We start from the raw sequence: 20,470 nt of genomic DNA on the forward strand, positions 1-20,470 counted from the left end.
CTCCCCCACCATTCTCCCCTCCTTAGTTTATAACCACGTGTCTCAAGTTCTTTAGATTCTATATTTCCCCCACTATTCTCGCCCTCCCCCTATCTATTTTCTACCTACCATCTATGCTATTTTCTGTGCCTTCTCCCCCCTTCTCCTCCTCCCACCCCCCTGTTTCTAACCCTCCATGTGTTCTTCATTTCTATGGTTCCACTCCTGATCTAGCTGTCCTCTTGGTTTGCTTTTGTTTTAGGTGTGGTTGTTAATAACTGTGTGTTTGCTGTCCTTTCACTGTTCATATTTTTCATCTTCTTTTTCTTATATAAGTCCCTTTAGCATTTCATATAATAAGGGCTTGGTGATGATGAACTCCTTGAACTTGACCTTATCTGAGAAGCACTTTATCTGTCCTTCCATTCTAAATGAAAGTTTTGCTGGATAAAGCAATCTTGGCTGTAGGTCTTTGGATTTCATGACTTGGAATACTTCTTTCCAGCCCCTTCTTGCCTGTAAGGTCTCTTTTGAGAAATCCGCTGACAGTCTGATGGGTACTCCTTTGTAGGTGACTGTCCCCTTATCCCTTGCTGCTTCTAGGATTCTCTCCTTCATTTTGGTCTTGGCTAATGTAATTATGATGTGCCTTGGTGTGTTCCTTCTTGGGTCCAACTTCTTTGGGACTCTCTGAGCTTCCTGGATTTCCTGGAAGTCTATTTCCTTTGCCAGACTGGGGAAGTTCTCCTTTATTATTTGTTCAAATAAGTTTTCCACTCGTGGCTGTTTCTTTCCCCCTTCTGGTACCCCTATAATCCGGATGTTGGAACGTTTAAAGATGTCCTGGAGGTTCCTAAGCCTCTCCTCATTTTTTTGAATTCTCATTTCTTCATTCCTTTCTGGTCGGATGTTTCGTTCTTCCTTCTGGTCCATTCCATTGATTTGAGTCCCCGTTTCCTTTCCATCGCTATGGGTTTCCTGGACATCTCCCTTCGTTTCAATTAGTTTAGCCTTCATATGTTCCTCTAGTTTGTGACTATAATCAACCAGTTCTGTGAGCATCCTGATAAATAGTGTCTTGAATTGTGCTTCTGAGAGGCTGGCAATTTCTCGGTCTCTTAGAGATATTGGCTCTGGGACTTTGAGTTCTTCTTGCACCGTCTTTTGGGCTGTTCGTGACTGTTCTGTAGCAGGATCGGAGCCCTAAAGTGTTCACTAGAGCAGGGCAACTAAGTCGCTGGGTTGTGACGTTGTATGTGGGGGCGGGGTCAAAGAGGGACAATGGCTTCCCGTCTGCAGCCTGCCGCCGCAGCCCCCACCGGCGCCGAAGCCACCACCGTCACCAGGCCCACGCGTTTCGTTCCACTGCACGTGAGTGTGTCACCGCCGTCAGCCCTCCACCACTGGGTTCGCCCCCTGGGGCCTGCGTGGTCGGTCTCACTGTGCGTGAATGTGCAACCGTGGTCAGTCTGCCCCACACCCCGACTGGTTCCGGGCTGCCTGCGCCTAGGTCGGGGGATCTGTCCTGCCCAACCCAGCTCCGCTGCTGGCTCCGCCTCTCTTACCATCCCCGTTGAATGGTTCGTAGTTGTCGGGCTTCCGTATAATTCAGTTTTCTGGTCTTTGGGTGTGTCCTTGTTCTCCAAACCTTTGTTGTATTAAAACTTGGTTGTGGGAGAAGGCACAGTGTTTCCACCTATGCCTCCATCTTGGCGGAAGTCTGCTCAAAATTACTTTTTTTTTAAATGCATGCAAGAGGATTAACACAGATGATAAAATGTCAAAGAAAATTATTTTGTTAGAACAGTGGGATAATGGGAATTTCTTCTTCAATAACCTCAGATCTAAGCATTCTCTAAATATCTTTACATTAACTTTCTTTTTTTAAGCAATATTTTGATCAAAACCTAAAATCAGGCTCAGAGTAGCCGGATAATAGTCTTATAGTTAACAGTTGTGCAGAGTCACAGAATTTTGAACTTGAGAGGAACCTTAGTGAGTGGACACCCTCTATACCTTACAGGTGAGGAAACCTAGGCCTCCCAAGAGTCCCTGAGGCTGGGGCACAGGCACAGCACATTCACGCTGCTCCACTTCTTCATCAGCGTTAAGACTGCCAAGTGTGAGAGGCCACTCTGTTTGGGCCTGGAAGCTCTGTGCTAAAGCAGGGGACGAACCAGGCCCGTTGGGACCTGGGCTGCAGAGCAGCAGGTGAGGGGCGGGCAAGGTGGCGAAGCTTCACCTGCATTTACAGCTGCTCCCCATCGCCCCCATTACCGCCTGAGCTCCACCTCCCATCAGATGGGTGCTGGCAGTAGATTCTCAGGCGAAGCTTGAATCATCCTGAAACCAACCCCCACCCCAGTGTGTGGGAAAAACTGTCTTCCACAAAACCGGTCCCTGGTGCCAAAAAGACTGGGGACCACTGCTCTTACGGGTCTGGCTGCTGGAATGTTTTACATTTAGCTATACCTTCTGGTCTCAACAGGCCTCTCAGTTGATATGGTTTTACGATATTACTTCTACAGCAATAGGTTTCTGAAGTTCCCATAGCTAACTGAAGTACAATGTTTCACGTGGCAAATGCCACAGAGAATTAGTAGCAACCACTGAAGGACAGGTTAGCGCCTCACGAAACCCTAAGGAACTATTTTTCTGTGCCTCTGAGCTCTCCAGGTAAGCAGCCTCTTCCAGCCTCCTCCTCTCCACAAGCTCTGGGCACAAGGTGACTGGCTGAGTTGGCATTTCTAAACGTATGGGCTGGAAGTAAATACTGTTCCATAAGAAATCATCACAAAACGAGCATCATTCTCCATATGCATTACTATCCCAACCCCTCCTCCCCCGCAGTCTGAAATTCAGCAGTCTTTGCTGGGTAGGGGAGATTATTGAGAAAGTTCAATTCCAAGTGGAAAAAAATGAAGCTGGACCAAATCACCCTGCTCTCCTTGGGGATGAAGGGTGAGGAATAGGAGAAAAAATACAAGAAAACGTTCAAAATAAAAATTTTAAAAGCTGCCATTAAAATGTATTGATATAATTGAAAACAATGTGTTATATCAAAGCTCTAAAATCATGTACAAATTAACCTTGTGCAAAAGGACATGGAAGTACAAAGAAGCAGACACCAAATGAACTCACATCACTACGTTCAAACGGGTGCTACAGTGAAATGCCTCTCTCACGTCCCACAATTACTTCAAAGTCTCCAGGGAGGTTAGAGAAACCAGAGCGCTCAGAGATGAAGGGGCTGCTTCCTTTCACAGGATGACAATTCAATGCGGAGTCATAAGAGATCACAGAAGGGAAAAAACAACTGACTGCCCACTTCGAGATCAAATGCAGCTCAAGTCCTCTGAGCGGCATGCCATGCTGTAGGAGGGAGGTGGGACCCACAGACAGAGCCAGGAAAAGTGAAGCAAAAACCGAGAGGCAAGCAAGGACAGCATGAGGCCTGTGAACCAGACAGTGGTGGCTCCTGTGGGGTGCAGCAGAAAGCAAACTGGCAGGAAGCAAGACACATGCTGCCAGAGGCCAAGGCCAGACTATAGAAGGAAATGAGCAGTGAGGGAAACCAGGCCCAGCATCACCGCCCCAGCTCTCGGGTCAGGGAAAAGCTGCTCGCTAGGCAGTCACAGCAGGTTTCACCAAGACAGGCCTGGGTTTTCTAGAGGAACCACTTTGAAAGAAAGCCAGTTACGTGAAATATCCCCACCTTTTCTCCCAACCCCCTTCGGACCCCAGAATTAGGGCCCTGAGAGCCAACATTATAAACACCTACATGTGGAATCCATCTCCTCAATACTTAGAGCTCATACATCCACAGAAGAAACATACACATCTGAATCAAAGCATCCAGAGTTGCTGGCAGAAGACAGGGGTAAAATCTTTCATGTATGCCTAGAGTTCAAGCATCCCATCAGCACGCATCAAAGCAATTTACTGGAAAAGCAAGGTATGTCACCTTCCTTTCTTTGCAGTCGCTCTGGGCCAGCAGTGACCTGCAGGCTGCCCTGGGTGGGCTGCTGAGTGTGCTGTTTCTACAGGCTGGACTAGAGAGAGACTGAAGATCCACCAAAGGCTACAATTTGAAGTCCGATTCTTGGTTGCCATCAGCTCTCTGGGCCTGGAAAAATCAAAGTGTCCACCCTCTGCCTGGCTCCCACCCAGCACCAATCAGATATAAATCCTCAGCAGGAGTGCTGCCCAGGGTTAAATAAAAAAATCACAAAAGGCTTTAGTTTCTCACTCCAATGAGTTCTTTCCACAGATACCCTGGATGATAAGCTTCTACCCTTTGCTCTCTAAGTGACACGCAAAAGAACTGCACATGGCTCGAGGAGGTGCGCTCTGTTAGAGGCACCAGCTTGTTCCCTGGGGAGGCCCATCCTGGGACAGGCACAAGGCCATTCTCTTGAAGAGGCCTGTCTTCAGATAGGAACAGTCTGCTCCTCTGACAAGGTCCACTCTACGGCAGCTACCAATCTACTCCCCAAAGGACACCCACTCTGGTACAGGCACCAGGCTGTCCCCCGAGGGGTCTACTCTGGGACAGACACTACCCTGCTCTCTGTATTTCGTGTGGGCAGTCAAAAAGGATGGATGGTCTCTTGCCTGCCCTTCTCTTGCTAACAGCAACCAATAAAATCATTTCTGACTTCCCATACTATGAGTAAAAGCCAGACAACATTCACATATTTCTCCCTAAACACTATTCTGGTTCAATTTTAAAAAATCATAGAGACCTATACTTATTCCAAAGACAAAATGAATAATAAGAAAATCTGAGATTTCTGGGGAAGTCTCAATGTACTAAGTAAGACATCTTGTCCCAAAAGAATAAAAATTTTGAAAATAACATAAAAAGCCAAATACAACCTAAAGAAAATATACGATTCAAGCATTTCAGTTTGGGAAGCATTAGTAAACACCCTAGTAATTTAAATTAGATAGCGCAGATCAAATCATTTTGGGTTCTCTGTTGTATCAACTCACATACTCTGAAAAAACAGGACTAATTCTTGTTTTAAATTTATACTTGTTCCAACCAAGAGAAAATAGGGTGTGCTCTTAATTCACACCCCTGAGTGTGTGGTCTGGGGAAGAGGACTAAAACACAAAGTAATAAATCAAACACCTGGTTAATTGATAGAAAAATATCTAAGAAACACATTTATCTTGACCAACATCCCCAAATGTCTAGAAGAGTACCAGGTAGCTTGAAATGAAATCTTCAGATTGTTAAGCTGCAAAATTGATTACTTGAAAAAACAGGCGGCTTCTGGCCAAGATGGAGGCGTAGGCAGACACACTGTGCCTCCTTGCACAACCAAAATAAGGACAACAACAATTTAGAAACAAAATAACAATCAGAACTGACAGAAAATTGAATTGTCTGGAAGTCCAACAACCAAGGAGTTAAAATAGACACATTCGTCCAGACCGGTAGGAGGGGAAGAATCAGTCAGGCAGCCAGGCAGAGAGGGGTTGCAGTAAAAAAAGCGGTGGCACCGAGCACATGAGGCAGCAGTGGACAGACCGCAGGCACATAGGTGGCGGCCGGTAACCCCAGGCTCGAGGTGGCAATGGGTAGACCCAGTGAGGCAGTGATTGTGAGGCTGGGCAAGTCATGCAAGGCCGCTGGCTGACCAGGTGGTCCCACATTCACGCGCAGATAAACCAGACAAAACTAGGGAGCAAGACAGACCATGCAATCCAGGGCTCCAGCGCGGGGAAATAAAGCCTCAAAACTGACGGAAAACACCTGTGGCGGTTGAGGTGCCAGGAGAGACTCCCAGCCTCACAGGAGAGTTTGTTGGACAGACCCACAGGGTCCTAGAATGTACACAGATCCACCCACACGGGAATCAGCACCAGAAGGGCCCAGTTTGCTTGGGGGAAGTGGAAAAATGAGGAGAGGCTTAGGAACCTTTAGGACACCTTTAAACCTTCCAACATCCGAATTATAGGGGTACCAGAAGGGGAAGAGAAACAGCCACGAGTGGAAAATTTATTTGAACAAATAATAAAGGAGAACTCCCCCAGTCTGGCAGAGGAAATAGACTTCCAGGAAATCCAGGAAGCTCACAGAGTCCCAAAGAAGGTGGACCCAAGGAGGAAGACACCAAGGCACATCGTAATTACATTAGCCAAGATTAAAATGAAGGAGAGAATCCTAGAAGCAGCAAGAGATAAGGGGACAGTCACCTACACAGGAGTTCCCATCAGACTGTCAGCTGATTTCTCAAAAGAGACTTTACAGGCAAGGAGGGGCTGGAAAGAAGTATTCCAAGTCATGAAATCAAAGACCTACAGCCAAGATTGCTCTATCCAGCAAAGCTTTCATTTAGAATGGAAGGGCAGATAAAGTGCTTCTCAGATAAGGTCAAGTTCAAGGAGTTCATCATTACCAAGCTCTTATTATATGAAATATTAAAGGGGCTTATCTAAGAAAAAGAAGATAAAAAATATGAACGGTGAAAGGACAGCAAACTCAGTTATTAACAACCACACCTAAAACAAAAGCAAACTAAGAGGACAGCTAGATCAGGAGTGGAACCATAGAAATGGAGATCACATGGAGGGTTAGCAACAGGGGAGTGGGAGGGGGAGAGAGGGGGAAAAGGTATAGAGAATAAGTAGCATAGATGGTAGGTAGAAAATAGATAGGGGGGAGGGCAAGAATAATATGGGAAATGTAGAAGCTAAAGAACCTATGACACATGGGCATGAACTAAAGGGGGGAATGTGGGTGGGAGAGGGTGTGCAGGGTGGAGGGGAATGAAAGGGGGAAAATGGGATAACTGTAATAGTAAAATCAATAAAATACATTTAAAAAAGAAAAAGAAAAAAAACATGTGCCCACTATCAAAGTAACATGTACTCATTACAAATACAGTTAAATGGCTCTCTTTTAGTCCTTTATCATATTTTATATAGAATAGCAATTATACGTCTATAACTTTGGACTACCTCTGTCGCATTTCATACCATGTTGACAAATAAATAATGGTCCCCACTCCCATGTCCTATAAAGCACCCATGTCATCAATTCACCTCCCCATCAGGACACGCCTCCACTCTGAAACAGAGAGCATGCCAAGCTTCCTGTTCACCCCATGCAGGTCGATTTCACTCCAATGCAAGCTCTCCCTCAGGGGAAGCCCTGGAGGCTGGGTGCCCTTTGGGAATAAACAAACAGCACAATTCCCTGTGTTCTACTCACATGTCAGGCAGACCAGCACGGTGCGCACAGACAGGTCCACTACCAGCCCCCAGTGCTCAGGCACACGGGCCACGAAGAAGGGGACAATGATCTCGGCTGGGACATAGAACTGGATGGCATAGGTGAAGTAGATGCCAATGGAGTAGAGCAGCTTCACTGACTGGTACAGCCTGTGGGGAGAACCCAGATACATTTAAAAGCTGGCTACACAAGCACATATACTAGGAGGGACAGTGCAAAATGGTCCCATTGTAATTGGCCATATCTGTCCATGATACAAACACACATGTCCTCTGGACCCAGCAATTTCATGTATAGCAATTTACTTTGCAGATATATTTGCACATATGCACAAAAACTTATATTCAAAATGTGTCATTGCAGCATTATTTAAGAACAAAAGACTGAAAACAGTTTAAATGTTCATCAGTGGGGAACTGGTTCAGTAAGTCATGGTGTCCCCACAGAGCACTTAAAAAGTGTGAGGCAGAACTCTCAGTGTTGACGGGGCATTAGCTTCGTGATATACTATTAAGTGAAAAAATAACGATGCTGTACAGTCTCTACAGTGTGCTACAATTCATTTAAAGGGGAAAAACCATTCTCCCTCACACACACATATAAGTGACATTCTTACATACACGAAACATCTCCAGACGGAAACATAAGAAACGGGCTAACACGGTTGCCTCTGAAATAGAAAACTGTAGAACTGGGGACTAGAGGAGGTGAGTGGAAACTTAACATTCTCTGCACATCCTCTGAACATCTGGAATCTTTACTAGGGGCATATATCCTTTCAAAAATGAAAGCAATTAAAATACAATTAAGATGTAGCAAGCCTGCTTATACATGTCCTCCCCATCCCATTCACAGCTCCCCAGAATCGGAAGGTGACCACGCAGGACCCGGTGGCACGAGCAGAATCCATGTGCCCGCCCCACTGCAGCCACTGCTCCGCCGGTGGAGTCTCAGGAAGACCACGGCCTCACCGTGAGATACCTCCATCCACCCCGTCCATGCCTAAGACTGTGCAGAGTAGAAAAGAAGTCTTGTAAGTCTTCAAGGATCTCACGTGATCGTAAAGGGAATACTACCCTGCCCCTAAGCAGAATGCCACATCAAACAAGACCCTACTGCATTCAGCAGCAAGAAACACTGGCCTTCCTCCTGTTGGAAATCTATTTCAAAGTGGTGATTATATCATTTATAATGTACACTAAATTTCTCTGTGGTTGAGCTTAATGCCTGGAAGATGTTCTTATGCTAGAAGCAGAACACCGGGGAGAGAATGAGTTTGACAAAAGGTCTCACTTGCTCCAAGAATAGATGATAAAAACTCTTTGGAAAAATCAGCTCCTGGCTCTATAATTAAACTCAGCACAGCACCAAAGCCTGCTGGAGTGCAGGGAAGCCTGGAATCAGGGTAGTCACCTGCAGGGGTGGCCAAATAAACCGCTCCCGCATGGAGGCAGAAAGATTAGAATAGCCAGGCTTGGAATATCAGAGGAAAGAAGACAGATGCTCGTCTCTGTCTTCAGGCTGTGTGGGCTCCTTTTGCAGCTCCCTATCCATTTGTCTTGCTATGCCAAGTTGCCATCTGATTCTCCACAGGGCAAGAGCATTTGGAAGTGTAAAAGCAGGCATCAGAGGGAAGAGACAGAAAGAGCTTCTAAAAACGATGACCTACTTCATGGCTACCACTTGGCTGGCCACACAACCAACTTAGTCCCCAGACCCCTGCTCAGCAGGGTGTCCTTTGCTCAACACTGACAACAACCAGGCCAGCCCAAAAGGTTATTCTGGTCCCCAGGGCACTGAGCAGGCATCTCCGTGTCTGCTCACAGCTGCTCTCCGTAATGAAATTTTAATCTTCAAAACAGAATTGTTGCTTAGGACACACCCTGTGACATCTACTTTTCGGGAAGGCATTTCAATACGTCTCGGTGTTTCCTCATAACACAGCAGCCAAGAGCAAAGAACAGTGAGATGTGGATGGGCTCCTCTCACCTGCGGTCCACGGTGAGAGGCCTCCACGTGCACACCAAGTCAGCGACTGCACAGGAGAGGCACGGCACAGGTGGGGAACTAAGCAGATGTGCCCTCTCCCCTCATCTGTTTGGAATGGTTTAAAGTGAATGGACTAGATACTTGGCCCTTCCAGGCTCAGATTTCCAGGGAGAAATGGTACATCCACCAGCGGATCAAACAATCCATTCTAGATGTGCCTCCATACAAACTACTCACCCAAACAAAGAGCAAAGCTCAGGGTGCTGGCCCACTTCTCCATCACACCAGTGCACTGTTACAAAGCTGTTTCTCATGCATGTCGTTTGACCTTCATGACAACCCTGGCAGGAAGAATGACTATTCCTCTCTCCCAAAAGAGGGACCGAGGCAGAGAGAAGCTGTGATTTGTCCAAGGCCACAGGGTCAGGACATGGCAAGTCACTGCTGTCCTCTGTGCCCCAGGTGCTTCCTAATAACATCTCCTCATTTAGAAAATGCCTCGGTCTCAGTGCCTATTCCTCCTTTTTGTTCAAAAATCATTCACTTGGAGGCCCTGCCTGGTGTAGCTCAGTGGATTGGGCGCAGGCCTGCGAACCACATGATCGTGGTTCGATTCCCATTCAGGGCACATGCCTGGGTTGCAGGCCAGTTCCCAGCAGGGGACTCACAAGAAGCAACCGTACGTTGATATTTCTCTCCTTCTCTCCTTCCCTTCCTCTCTAAAGATAAATAAATAAAATCTTTAAAAAAATCCCTTGGAGATGATCATGCACCACATGCTGGGATAAAATGGAAACAGGGTGGTTGCTGCCTTCACAGACCTTGTAGTTTAGGGAGATGAACAATTATAAGACAATGGAATAAAAATTGCCACAGGATTCTAATGGGGTCCTATGGGAGCAGAAAGAAGGGGCATCTGACTGAGACTTGAAGTTGTAGTCAGTGAAACATCAGAGAGTTTTTAAAAAAGAGTGACTCTTAGACCAAGTCCTCCTCGCAGAGTGGGAATCAGGCTAGAACCTGCAGGGCCCTGACGGGCACATTAAGGAAGGCACGGGGAAGCCTTTGAGGAGTTCTCAACAAGGGAAAGCACAACTAGACTGAAGGGGTCTCAGGCAGCCCACCCAGGTAACAAGGGGCAGCCCAGATCTGGAGAAAGATTAAGACTCAGGCTGGGAGGTGGCTCAAAAGGCGTGGTGGGCGGGACGCTGGCCTGCGGGTGATGGCAGCAGTGGACTGAAGTGATGCAGGCTGACTTAAGAGATCAGTAGGAGAAAGAATCCACATTCTGACCTATTAATTTTAAAAAATACAAAGCAAACAAACTGGCGGAACAGAAACAGACTCAGATGCACACAGCATTTTGACGGATGCCAGATGGCGGGGAGGGGCGAAGGGGAGGAGGACGGGGAATGCAGGTTGGCCGTTGCGGAGCGGTCACGGGGATGTGGAGTGCAGCTTGGGGAGTGTAGTCAATAGGATGCTACAGTCTGATGTCGGATGGGTGTGGGGTTTCCGGGGATGATCACTCAGTAAGCTACGTAGCGTCTAGTCCCTGGAGTGTACACCTGAAGCTGGTATGATACTGTATGTCAACTGTAATTGAAAAATAAAAAACTGGGCCCTGGCTGGTGTAGCTCAGTGGATTGAGCGCGGGCCTGTGAACCAGACAATCACGGTTCAATTCCCAGTCAGGGCACACGCTTGGGTTGCAGGCCAGTTTCCGGCAGGAGCCAGTTCCCTGCAGGGGATGGACGAGAAGCAACCATACATTGATGTTTCCTTCCTCTCTCCTTCCCTTCCCCTCCAAAGATAAATAAATAAAATATTAAAAAAATAAAAAACTGATTCAAAAGATATACAGTGCCCCCAAGCTTCCACCTTCCCCCACATACCAGCAGTTGGGCAGGTTGAGGGTTATACTGCCTTGGATACTAGCTCCAAACTGCAGGTACCCCAGACACCCCAGGCTGATGTAGAGTACAGTGACGATGGCCATTCCCACATACAGGACGACTGGAAATTTCTGGGGGTCCTTCATTTTGTTTTCAAGGGGCAGAACCTATGGAATAGTGAGAGAGAAGAGAAAACACAGAAAAGAACATTAATAACCAAGAAAAACAATTTCATATTCTTGGAAAATAGTGGTTCATCCTTAGGATTCCTCAAAAGCACATCCATCCTTCATCAGACAAACAAATAAATGCAAGCCATTTCCTCAGGAGTTCTCCTCACAGAGCTGGAGACCTAAGCCCACTATCTCAGTCGGGAAGTCCTGAGTCACTAGTATGGGCAGGACGGGCGCCCACACTCCTCGTCCCGGCTAGTACTCTGCCTCCTGCTAGGAGATCCCCGCAGGCGGGAGTTCTCTTTGTTCCCTGAATGCAGCCGCCTGGCAACTAGCAAGCCCTTTGCATGGTGCCCACCTGGAACAGATGCTGGCGGTGGCACAGGCCAGCTGTACCTCACCCCAGATCACAGCTTTGCCAACCTGTCCAAAGAATACACAACAAAGGTCAGGGACAACTGCCACTCTAGTCCACAGATGCTGTCACCTTGCCTGAAAGGGGGTAGACACCAGCAGTGACAAGTCAAACCCCCAAAGTTAAAGAAACTGAGGTACTGATGGCGGCAGGATTTCATAGAGGACCTTGGATATTCAGGATCTTGGAGATGAGTAACAAAACCCAGTTTCCAGACTCCCATTTCAAACATTGACCCTTGCCACCTCCTCCCTCAGAGCAGAGGACATTCTTTAACCTTCACTAAAGCAAAGGAAGATTAGGAAGACTGGTTCCCAACAGCGAATAGAGCAGGTATAACTGTGATGGCCTTCACAATCTGCCATCAACTGCTTCTGGCATGACAGACAAGGAAAAGCAATGCAGGGCAAAGCCTGCAAACTATCTCTGGCCTTGTCACCACACTCATTTGCCTTGAGTGCCTGTGGCCATGAGGCAGAGCAGGCCTGTGCCAGACACACCCCAGCAGACCCGCAAGCCAAAGCCCAGGGCTCTGAGGGGCACCGCAGAGCATTTCCAGCTAGCCTTTAGCAAGCCCCACCCCACCAACTCAAGGCTCTCAAGCTACAGTTGACCCACATCCAGTAAGAGTCTGTTTCTAAGCTTTCCTTCAGTGTCCTCCTGTGGACAATCTTAAAGAGACAGAGGGCAGGGAGCTCCTCTCCTCCATGTCCGCCAGGCCTGGTCCTGCGGGGCAAACACAGAGAGCGCAGTGAACAGTGAGCAGTGGCACTATACCCGGATGTGCTCGACAGCCCCCGCATCCAGACTAAGTCGTAACAGCCGTGTTCTCTCGAGTGTAGAAATGGAAAAGAGAGAGCGAGACCTTGAAGGAAAACGTGATGATGATTACAGAATGACTCCACACGCAGGCCTTGCCTGATGAACTGAAGCAAAGCATGACTACTGCACTGCGCTGTTAGGGAAAACGGATAAACTCGGGACAACGCCGGGATCTCCAGGCATCTTTCCACACGTACTCGACCTCTTCTCCCCAGTCCTGAGGACCCAGACTTCTTTCTCACTGCTGTACCAAGGACCCATTTCAGGCCCCTGCCCCAGCAGCAGGAAAGCACTGGTGTTGTGAGTCAAGGTGAGACATTCTTCCTGGTGGTGGGAAGTCCCAAGAAGGAATACAAAAAAGTTTAAAACCTCAGAACAACAACCTGTACACCCTCACTCAGAAAGCCTCCTGCGTGATGTCAGAGCCTTAACGTGGTCCATAACACTGCAGGGACAATTCCTCACTCTTTTGACAAAAATGAGTTCAGCTTCTAGGTTTTCCCAAAAGCTTATATAATGTGGTAGGGAAATCAAACAGGGAGAAAATGAAATACTATGAAAGGGGAAGTATCTTCTCATTTCCTAAGGCCCTGACCAGCAGAGCTAATCATTTTTTTCAGAGAACAATTCTGTACCTTTATTATGAAAAATATCAATAAAAATCAAATTAGGTACAAATGAGTGGCAGATTCCCCTCTTTTGGAGAAGAATTTGGTAAAATCACAGCAGTGATGGGGGAAAGCTGAGCTAGGAGTGAAAGCTGTTCATTCACACAAAGAAAATACATCACACACACACAAAAAGAAAATACAACACATAAATGATTCAGGACGGAACAAGTATTCATACATTTATTAACTTAATAATAAAATCAATAGTATTATTAATAAAAATAAATATTATTTAATGCTCATATGCCAGAAACTGTGCAAAGTACTTTATATCTATCTCACCTAACCCTACCAATTACTAATCATTAAAAATCACTTTTCAGAGGCAAACAGTGAAGGCTCAGAGAGGTTAAGTCCATGCACAAGGTCACACGGCTACTCTTTGGCAGGAGGCCTCACCCAGTCTAGATCCTGCATTCCTAATTGCCACGTACTATTGCTTACTGAACATTCAGGAGGTGGGTGTGCAAAAGAGCTGGTTTAGACGTAAACATTCTCAAATCACATCCTATTTATTTCCAAAAGCTGGAGCGGAGGAACTTCCATGGGATCCCTAAAACACTAACTGGCCATTAAGTGTCACAAGCTCATCGCCAACAGCAGTTACTCAGCATTCCCTACAGCAGACCTCAGGGACACTAAGGGCACCAGAGGATCGCCATGCCACTCTTACCATCCCGATGCCTTCAAATGCAAAAATGGCCGTGCCGAAGAACAGAGGGTAGGTATTCCAGGAAGCCACCAAGGGGAGCTGGCTGGGGTCTGGGATCCTCTGAAAAAGAGAAAACAAAACAAAGCAAAGGCTAAACACATGGAGCTTCAAGATCTGAATCCCAACAGCATCTACATCCTGGAGTCTCTGAAGAGAGAAAAGTCTGACACCTGGCAGACGGCTGGGAGACATTTAGCTTGTGTATATTTTTCTCTTCAGACTGAGAGAACCCTCCTTGCTTTGGGGAAGGATTAGCCCAATGTACCATAAAAACTCAAATGGTGAAGGCTGCGTAAAAATAGTCACATTCTTTTCCTAGGTGATCCCATCCCTAGAAATTTAATCTTAGTAGAAAAAAAATCGAAATAGAAAAAAGTTAATATTAGTAACTAAAAACAACCTAAACGTTCCCAAACAAGGGAACATTCAGTTTACTCACATCAACTATACCATAGAATACCATGCACTATTTAAAAAATAAAAAGTACAATAACTAAGTAGCACATGAAAACTGCTTATGAAGTAATAGTAAAAAAAAACCTTAAATTTACATATTCACCGTGATACAGCTATTTAAACACTCCACACAGATAAAGCTGGAAGGGAAGATGGTAAATTTTTAGATGAGCTCTTTTTTTTCCTCTCTACTTTTCTTTCTTTAAAAAAATTCTTATAAATAAGTTCAAGTACTTGGGAAATATTGACAGGCCCATGACAGAAGTATTGAAACATTTGAGGGAAAAATAGCAAAAAGAACATTTAAAAATAGGCAAATAAAGACCAAGCCGCATGTCAGCTGCAGGTACAAGGTAAGGATGGACGAGCAGGACATGCAGACGCAGGACCCCGCCTGGCTCGCCACCGGGCAGCAGTGCCCAGCGCTCAAGAGCATCGAAGGGACAGGGCACGGAGTGGGGCAGAAGCTGCTGTCCTAGCATCTGGCTTTTTAAATCCTGTGTATACACTGCTTAGGTTAAAGGAAAAACTGACTTTACAACTGCCTTTTACAATGTTTTAAAACTGATTTAACTACAGAGGCATTAATGAGATAAGTATGGGGCATGTTCTAACAGTTTGACAGAATAATATGAGTGAGCAAGAGAAAATCTAGTACTAATCTCTGTAATAGGCTTTTCTTTGAAAGGTTTCAAAGTAATTATACTACAGTCTCCCTAAAACATAAAGAATTTGAAAAATACTTTTAACTGAGCCGCTGCTAAGATATCAGTTAGGTCTCTTTACAAGCAGCATTTCAGTAACTGGAACGAAGACAGACAATGCACACTCCTGCTCTCTAATGAGACAGCAGAGTGAGAGTGCGCTGTCATGACGCCCAAGTCACAGGTTTCTGGAGACAGGAGCCATGTGTTGAGAGGGGAGGACTACTGTTCAGGTTCGTAGGTCAGGTCGGGCTGCGTGGCAGAGGGGATTTCAAAATATATGTCTGGGGACTTGCTGTGAATGAGGCCAGCAGAAGGAATTTAAAATTCTATATACTCAGTCATTGATACTGACTTACAACCAACCAAGTAAAAGAAAAAAGTTTAACATGCAAGGAAACATACAAATTAAAATCAGCTCACTGTCAACATGTTATCACCTCAATTCTACACTGCTGTCAATTATAACAGCTTTTTGAGGAAATGCTGATGAACGTATGTAAGCATGGAAAGGTGTACTCCAGTTTTGGAAACACTGTGAAAAAATGCATCTCAGAACTAAGGATATGCAGTGATAAAATATTTACTGGGAGTCCCCTCTGGACAAGGCACTCTGCTCAGAGCCGCGCTGCCACCCATTCGTTCCGGGAAGCCCGCCGGTGGAAGGCCTGGGTCAGCTGCCTATGATGGCATGCGTGTGAGGAGCAAGAGCACCGATCACATACATGACCGGGATTAGGTAAAAATTCAGGAACATCAAACAGCAGTGGAATCCTCATGGTAAGCAGAGCAAAATGCTAAGAACGGGCAGGAGGAACAGCTGCAGCAGCAACAAAAACGACCCCGAGGGAGCATCTTTAGCCCCACACCACGCCAAAATGAAGCTGCTCAACACGGCTGAACCAGCCTTCTCCCATGCCGCACGCAGAGCAGACAGCGCCGCTTGATCCCACACACCTCCTGGCTGAGCCCAGAGGCTTGGAATTGCTCTCAAGAAACCAGCAGGACCACCTCACGGTGTACTATGGACAGACAAAAGAGCAGGGTGTACTATGCACAGACAATGCTCTGACCAGACGCGACCTTCACCCGAGACTGGGATGCCATCACAACCCACGTTCCCCCCTCAGCCCTCTGTGCTTGGCAATGAACGACCACAGTCCGATCCCTGCGTATGATTAAACGTGGTGTGTGTGTGCCACTCACTTACCTCATCTTGAGTGTCCGCCGCAGTGGTTCCTAGGGACTGACTGAGATCTCTCATTACAAGGTAAACCAATTTATTTACCCTTCTCTGTTTTAACTTCATCTGCCAGAGGCAGGGGAAAGAGACTCTGGAACTAACCCCCCATGCATTCACAGGCCCTCCTCCCAGTCTCCTAACAAAATGGGACATGCAACCTGTTTATTTCATGCTTCAAACAATAGTTCTGCAGAAGAGTCAGTATCTGCCACCACCTGACTTACTAGGACACAGAATAGACAGTAAATGCTCACTAAGTACAATCTAAACTCATTGTCATTCCTTTAACACCAGAAATCCCTACTTTTTACGACCCAGTTTTCCTAGAAACCACATTAATGGGTAACTGTATGGCAATGAGATAAAGTTCACCCGTCAGAGGGATCAAAATGGAAACAACTGACACATCCAGTGCTGGCTAGGATAGAACGCTTACACTGTGGAAGGGAGGCCATGTGAGATTGGTAAGTAGCTTTTTTCCCCTTTTCTTTCTTTTTATTGATTATGTCATTACAGTCGTCCCATTCCCCCCTTCATTCCCCTCCACCCTGCACACCCTCTCCCACCCACATTCACCCCTTTAGTTCATGCCCATGTGTCATAGGTTCTTTAGCTTCTACATTTCCCATATTATTCTTGCCCTCCCCCCTATCTATTTTCTACCTACCATCTATGCTATTTTCTGTGCCTTCTCCCCTCTTCTCCCCCTCCCACTCCCCTGTTGCTAACCCTCCATGTGATCTCCATTTCTATGGTTCCACTCCTGATCTAGCTGTCCTCTTGGTTTGCTTTTGTTTTAGGTGTGGTTGTTAATAACTGTGAGTTTGCTTTCCTTTCACTGTTCATATTTTTCATCTTCTTTTTCTTAGATAAGTCCCTTTAATATTTCATATAATAAGGGCTTGGTGATGATGAACTCCTTGAACTTGACCTTATCTAAGAAGCACTTTATCTGCCCTTCCATTCTAAATGAAAGCTTTGCTGGATAGAGCAATCTTGGATATAGGTCCTTGTCTTTCATGACTTGGAATACTTCTTTCCAGCCCCTTCTTGCCTGGAAGGTCTCTTTCGAGAAATCAGCTGACAGTCTGATGGGAACTCCTCTGTAAGTGACTGTCCCCTTATCTCTTGCTGCTTCTAGAATTCTCTCCTTCATTTTAATCTTGGCTAATGTACTTATGATGTGCCTTGGTGTGTTCCTCCTTGGGTCCACCTTCTTTGGGACTCTGTGAGCTTCCTGGATTTCCTGGAAGTCTATTTCCTCTGCCAGACTGGGAAAGTTCTCCTTTATTATTTGTTCAAATAAATTTTCCACTCGTGGCTGTTTCTTTTCCCCTTCTGGTACCCCTATAATTCGGGTGCTGGAACGTTTCAAGATGTCCTGGAGATTCCTAAGCTTCTCATTTTTTTGAATTCTTGTTTCTTCATTCTTTTCTGTTTGGTTGTTTCTTTCTTCCTTCTGGTCCACTCCCTTGATTTGAGTCCCAGTTTCCTTTCCATCACTGTTGGTTTCCTGTGCATTTCCCTTCATTTCAATCAGTGTACTCTCCATATGTTCCTCTCATTTGTGACTAAAATCAACCAGTTCTGTGAGCATCCTGATAAATAGTGTCTTGAATTGTGCTCTGAGAGGCTGGCAATTTCTTGGTCACTTAGAATTATAGGCTCTGGGGCCTTGAGTTCTTTTTCTGCTTGAGCCATAATGTTTTGGTCTCTTCGCACCTGTTATGTTTGAAGGGTGGAGCCTTAGGTGTTCACCAGGGTGGGGCGACCCAGTTGCTGGGTTGTGACGCTGTTATGTGGGAGCAGGGTCAGAGAGGGAAAAAAATGGTGCTTTGCTCTGCTCTGCTCTCTCTCAAATTTCTGTCCCCTCTGCGGCTTCCCACAAGCAAATTGGGCCCCTCTGGTGCTGATTCCCAGGTGTGTGGGCCCATGTATTCTCCAGGACCCTGTGGGTCTCTCCAACAAAGTCTCTGTGAGCCTGGGAGCTTCTCCTGGCACCTCAACCCAGGAAGTCTTTTCAATTGGTGCTTTTAGGCTTTAATTTCCAGCACTGGGGCCCTAGCCCGCTCGGTCTGTCTCACTGCTCCCTCCTCTGCCTGGTTTATCTGCACACAAATGTGTGACTGTGGTCAACCAGCCGCCTTGCACCCTCACTGGGTCCGCTCATCGCCACCTCATGCCTGGGATCCGCCAACAGCTGCCTGTGCACCTGGTCTGGCCGAGTTTTTCTTCGTGACCCCACCCCCCCAGCCGCCGACTCCACCCCTCTTACCGGTCTGGCTGAATGGTTCGTTGTTGTCCAACTTCTGTACAGTTCAATTTTCTGTGTTTTGGCTCCATTTTTGCTACTAAAACTTTGTTGTCTTTAAACTTGGTTGTGCGAGGAGGCACAGTGTTTCCACCTACGCCTTCATCTTGGCCGAAGTCCTTGGTAAGTAGTTTTTGGAAAAAGTAACTTGACAATGTAAAAATTTCAAAAGTGCAAACTCTTCAGCAATTGTACCTCTAGATAAATATCTTGGAGGAATGTTTATACATGCCCACAAAAAAGAAGGCATAAGAAAACTCTGTCATAATACTGATATAATACTAAAAATTATTAGTGACCTGACAGTTCGTTGACTGGGGGCTGGTTACATAAACTAGGGCACATCTATTCTCTGAGACACTATATAGCAATATAACAGAATGAGGTAAAACCAGGGGTATCAATATGGAAAGCTCTCTAAGTTATCATTGAAGGAAGAGTAGACCAAAACTACATACAATAATATTTTTAATTATAATAAAAAATAAAACAAAAATACGCTTTTGTTTTTACGGACTTCTATACACACTAACGGAGTGTGCGGTGCACTCACAGGACCTAGGAGGCAGACCAGTCACACCCATGGTGCCTGAGCGGAGGGGACTCGGGGTGGGGGGGTGGCATTCGGCAGGCACTGGTGTCGCCCACACTTTAATAAGATTTTATGTATGTATTTTAGAGAGAGGAGAGCACGGGCGCTCCACGAATTTGTCTGTGATCCTTGCGCAGAGGCCATGCTAACTTTCTCTGCATCGTTCCAGTGTCGGTACACGCTGCCGAAGCACGCGCTGCCTGCACTTGAATGAGTATGTACTGACGAGTTATCTGGGGAACTGAATTTAAATGCTTTTTGAAAAGCTCGGCTTTTATTCTCCTGCTATCACTCTTTGCCTTTTCTCGGGTTCTGGCAGCATGCAATGGAGTGCCCACGGACAGCCACAGGGTTTAAGGACACCTCTCGGTCAGCCCGGCCTCCTGCTCGTCTGCACGGACATGCTCCCACGCACAGCCCCACAGGTCTGCCCACACGGGCTGTGCGAGCAGGAACCATAACTGGATTTATAAGTTTGACAAGTACAAAACTGGAGTGCTGAGGAATTATTTTATCTAAACATGGATTAGAAGACTTGGTTTTTATTTTTATCTTAAAATTCTTCTCTATTTTCCAGTCTTGTAAAATTATGTATGTATTAACTGTCTAATTGGGGAAAAATTTAAGTCAGTGATCTCAAGAGGAGTGAGTCTGACCCCCAGAGACGTTTACCAACTTCTGGAGACATTTTGATTGTCACCGCTGGGGAGGAGGGGTTAGCACCTGGCGGGTAGAGACCAGGGAGGCTGCTAAATACCCCACAAGACACGGGACAGCCCCCCACGACAAAGAAATATCTGGCCCAAAATGTCAATAGGGCTGAAGTTGAGAACCCCCACTGTACATATTGACTATATCACACATAAGTTAACTTATCCCTATTTATGGTTCATGTCCTTGTTTGGTTTGTTTCTTTGATTATTCAATGGACTCGTACCTGAACAATGAACTGGTAGATCGTGACCAGGCTGACCAGCATGGTGAGGTTGGCCAATAGGGAGAAGATGGACAGCATTCGAAGGTTCCTGATGAAAACCAGAAGCACCACGAAGGGCAGGAAGGCAAGCATGTAGAGTCTCGAGTCCATGGTGGGTGTCAGAATCACCGTCTCATTGTTGTGGCAGTCATTGGTGGTTGCATTGGCCGCTTCTATCACCTAGAAGAGGGGGGAGACAAGAAACAGAAGAAGCTTCTCAAATGACAAAGGCCAGTGAACCTCCCACTAGAAGGGGTTCCTGACTAAAGGTTCGGTGTGTGAAAAG

The 20,470-nt window shown here is 46.2% G+C and overlaps 1 protein-coding gene and 1 non-coding gene across 4 annotated transcripts in view; both read right to left on the reverse strand.

Annotated features, from left to right (window-relative positions):
* The window catches only part of SLC36A1 (solute carrier family 36 member 1), a 50,145-nt gene that overhangs the window by 5,599 nt on the left and 24,076 nt on the right, over positions 1–20,470 (reverse strand). For all 3 annotated transcript variants that reach the window (XM_037044857.1, XM_037044858.1, XM_037044859.1), the window contains 4 exons: positions 20,146–20,364; positions 13,864–13,962; positions 11,110–11,276; positions 7,205–7,374 (listed from right to left, as the gene is read on the reverse strand). In XM_037044857.1, coding sequence (XP_036900752.1) covers positions 7,205–7,374; positions 11,110–11,276; positions 13,864–13,962; positions 20,146–20,364 — 655 coding nt within the window. The remainder of the gene's footprint in view (positions 1–7,204; positions 7,375–11,109; positions 11,277–13,863; positions 13,963–20,145; positions 20,365–20,470) is intronic.
* LOC118986225 (U6 spliceosomal RNA) lies at positions 19,301–19,403 on the reverse strand. The gene has a single exon (XR_005066326.1). It is a non-coding gene; the product is annotated as a U6 spliceosomal RNA (small nuclear RNA).

This window comes from Sturnira hondurensis, unplaced genomic scaffold (genome assembly GCF_014824575.4).
Source record: "Sturnira hondurensis isolate 20B ecotype Veracruz unplaced genomic scaffold, ASM1482457v3 Scaffold0004152, whole genome shotgun sequence".
NCBI classification, from domain to species: Eukaryota; Metazoa; Chordata; class Mammalia; order Chiroptera; family Phyllostomidae; genus Sturnira; species Sturnira hondurensis.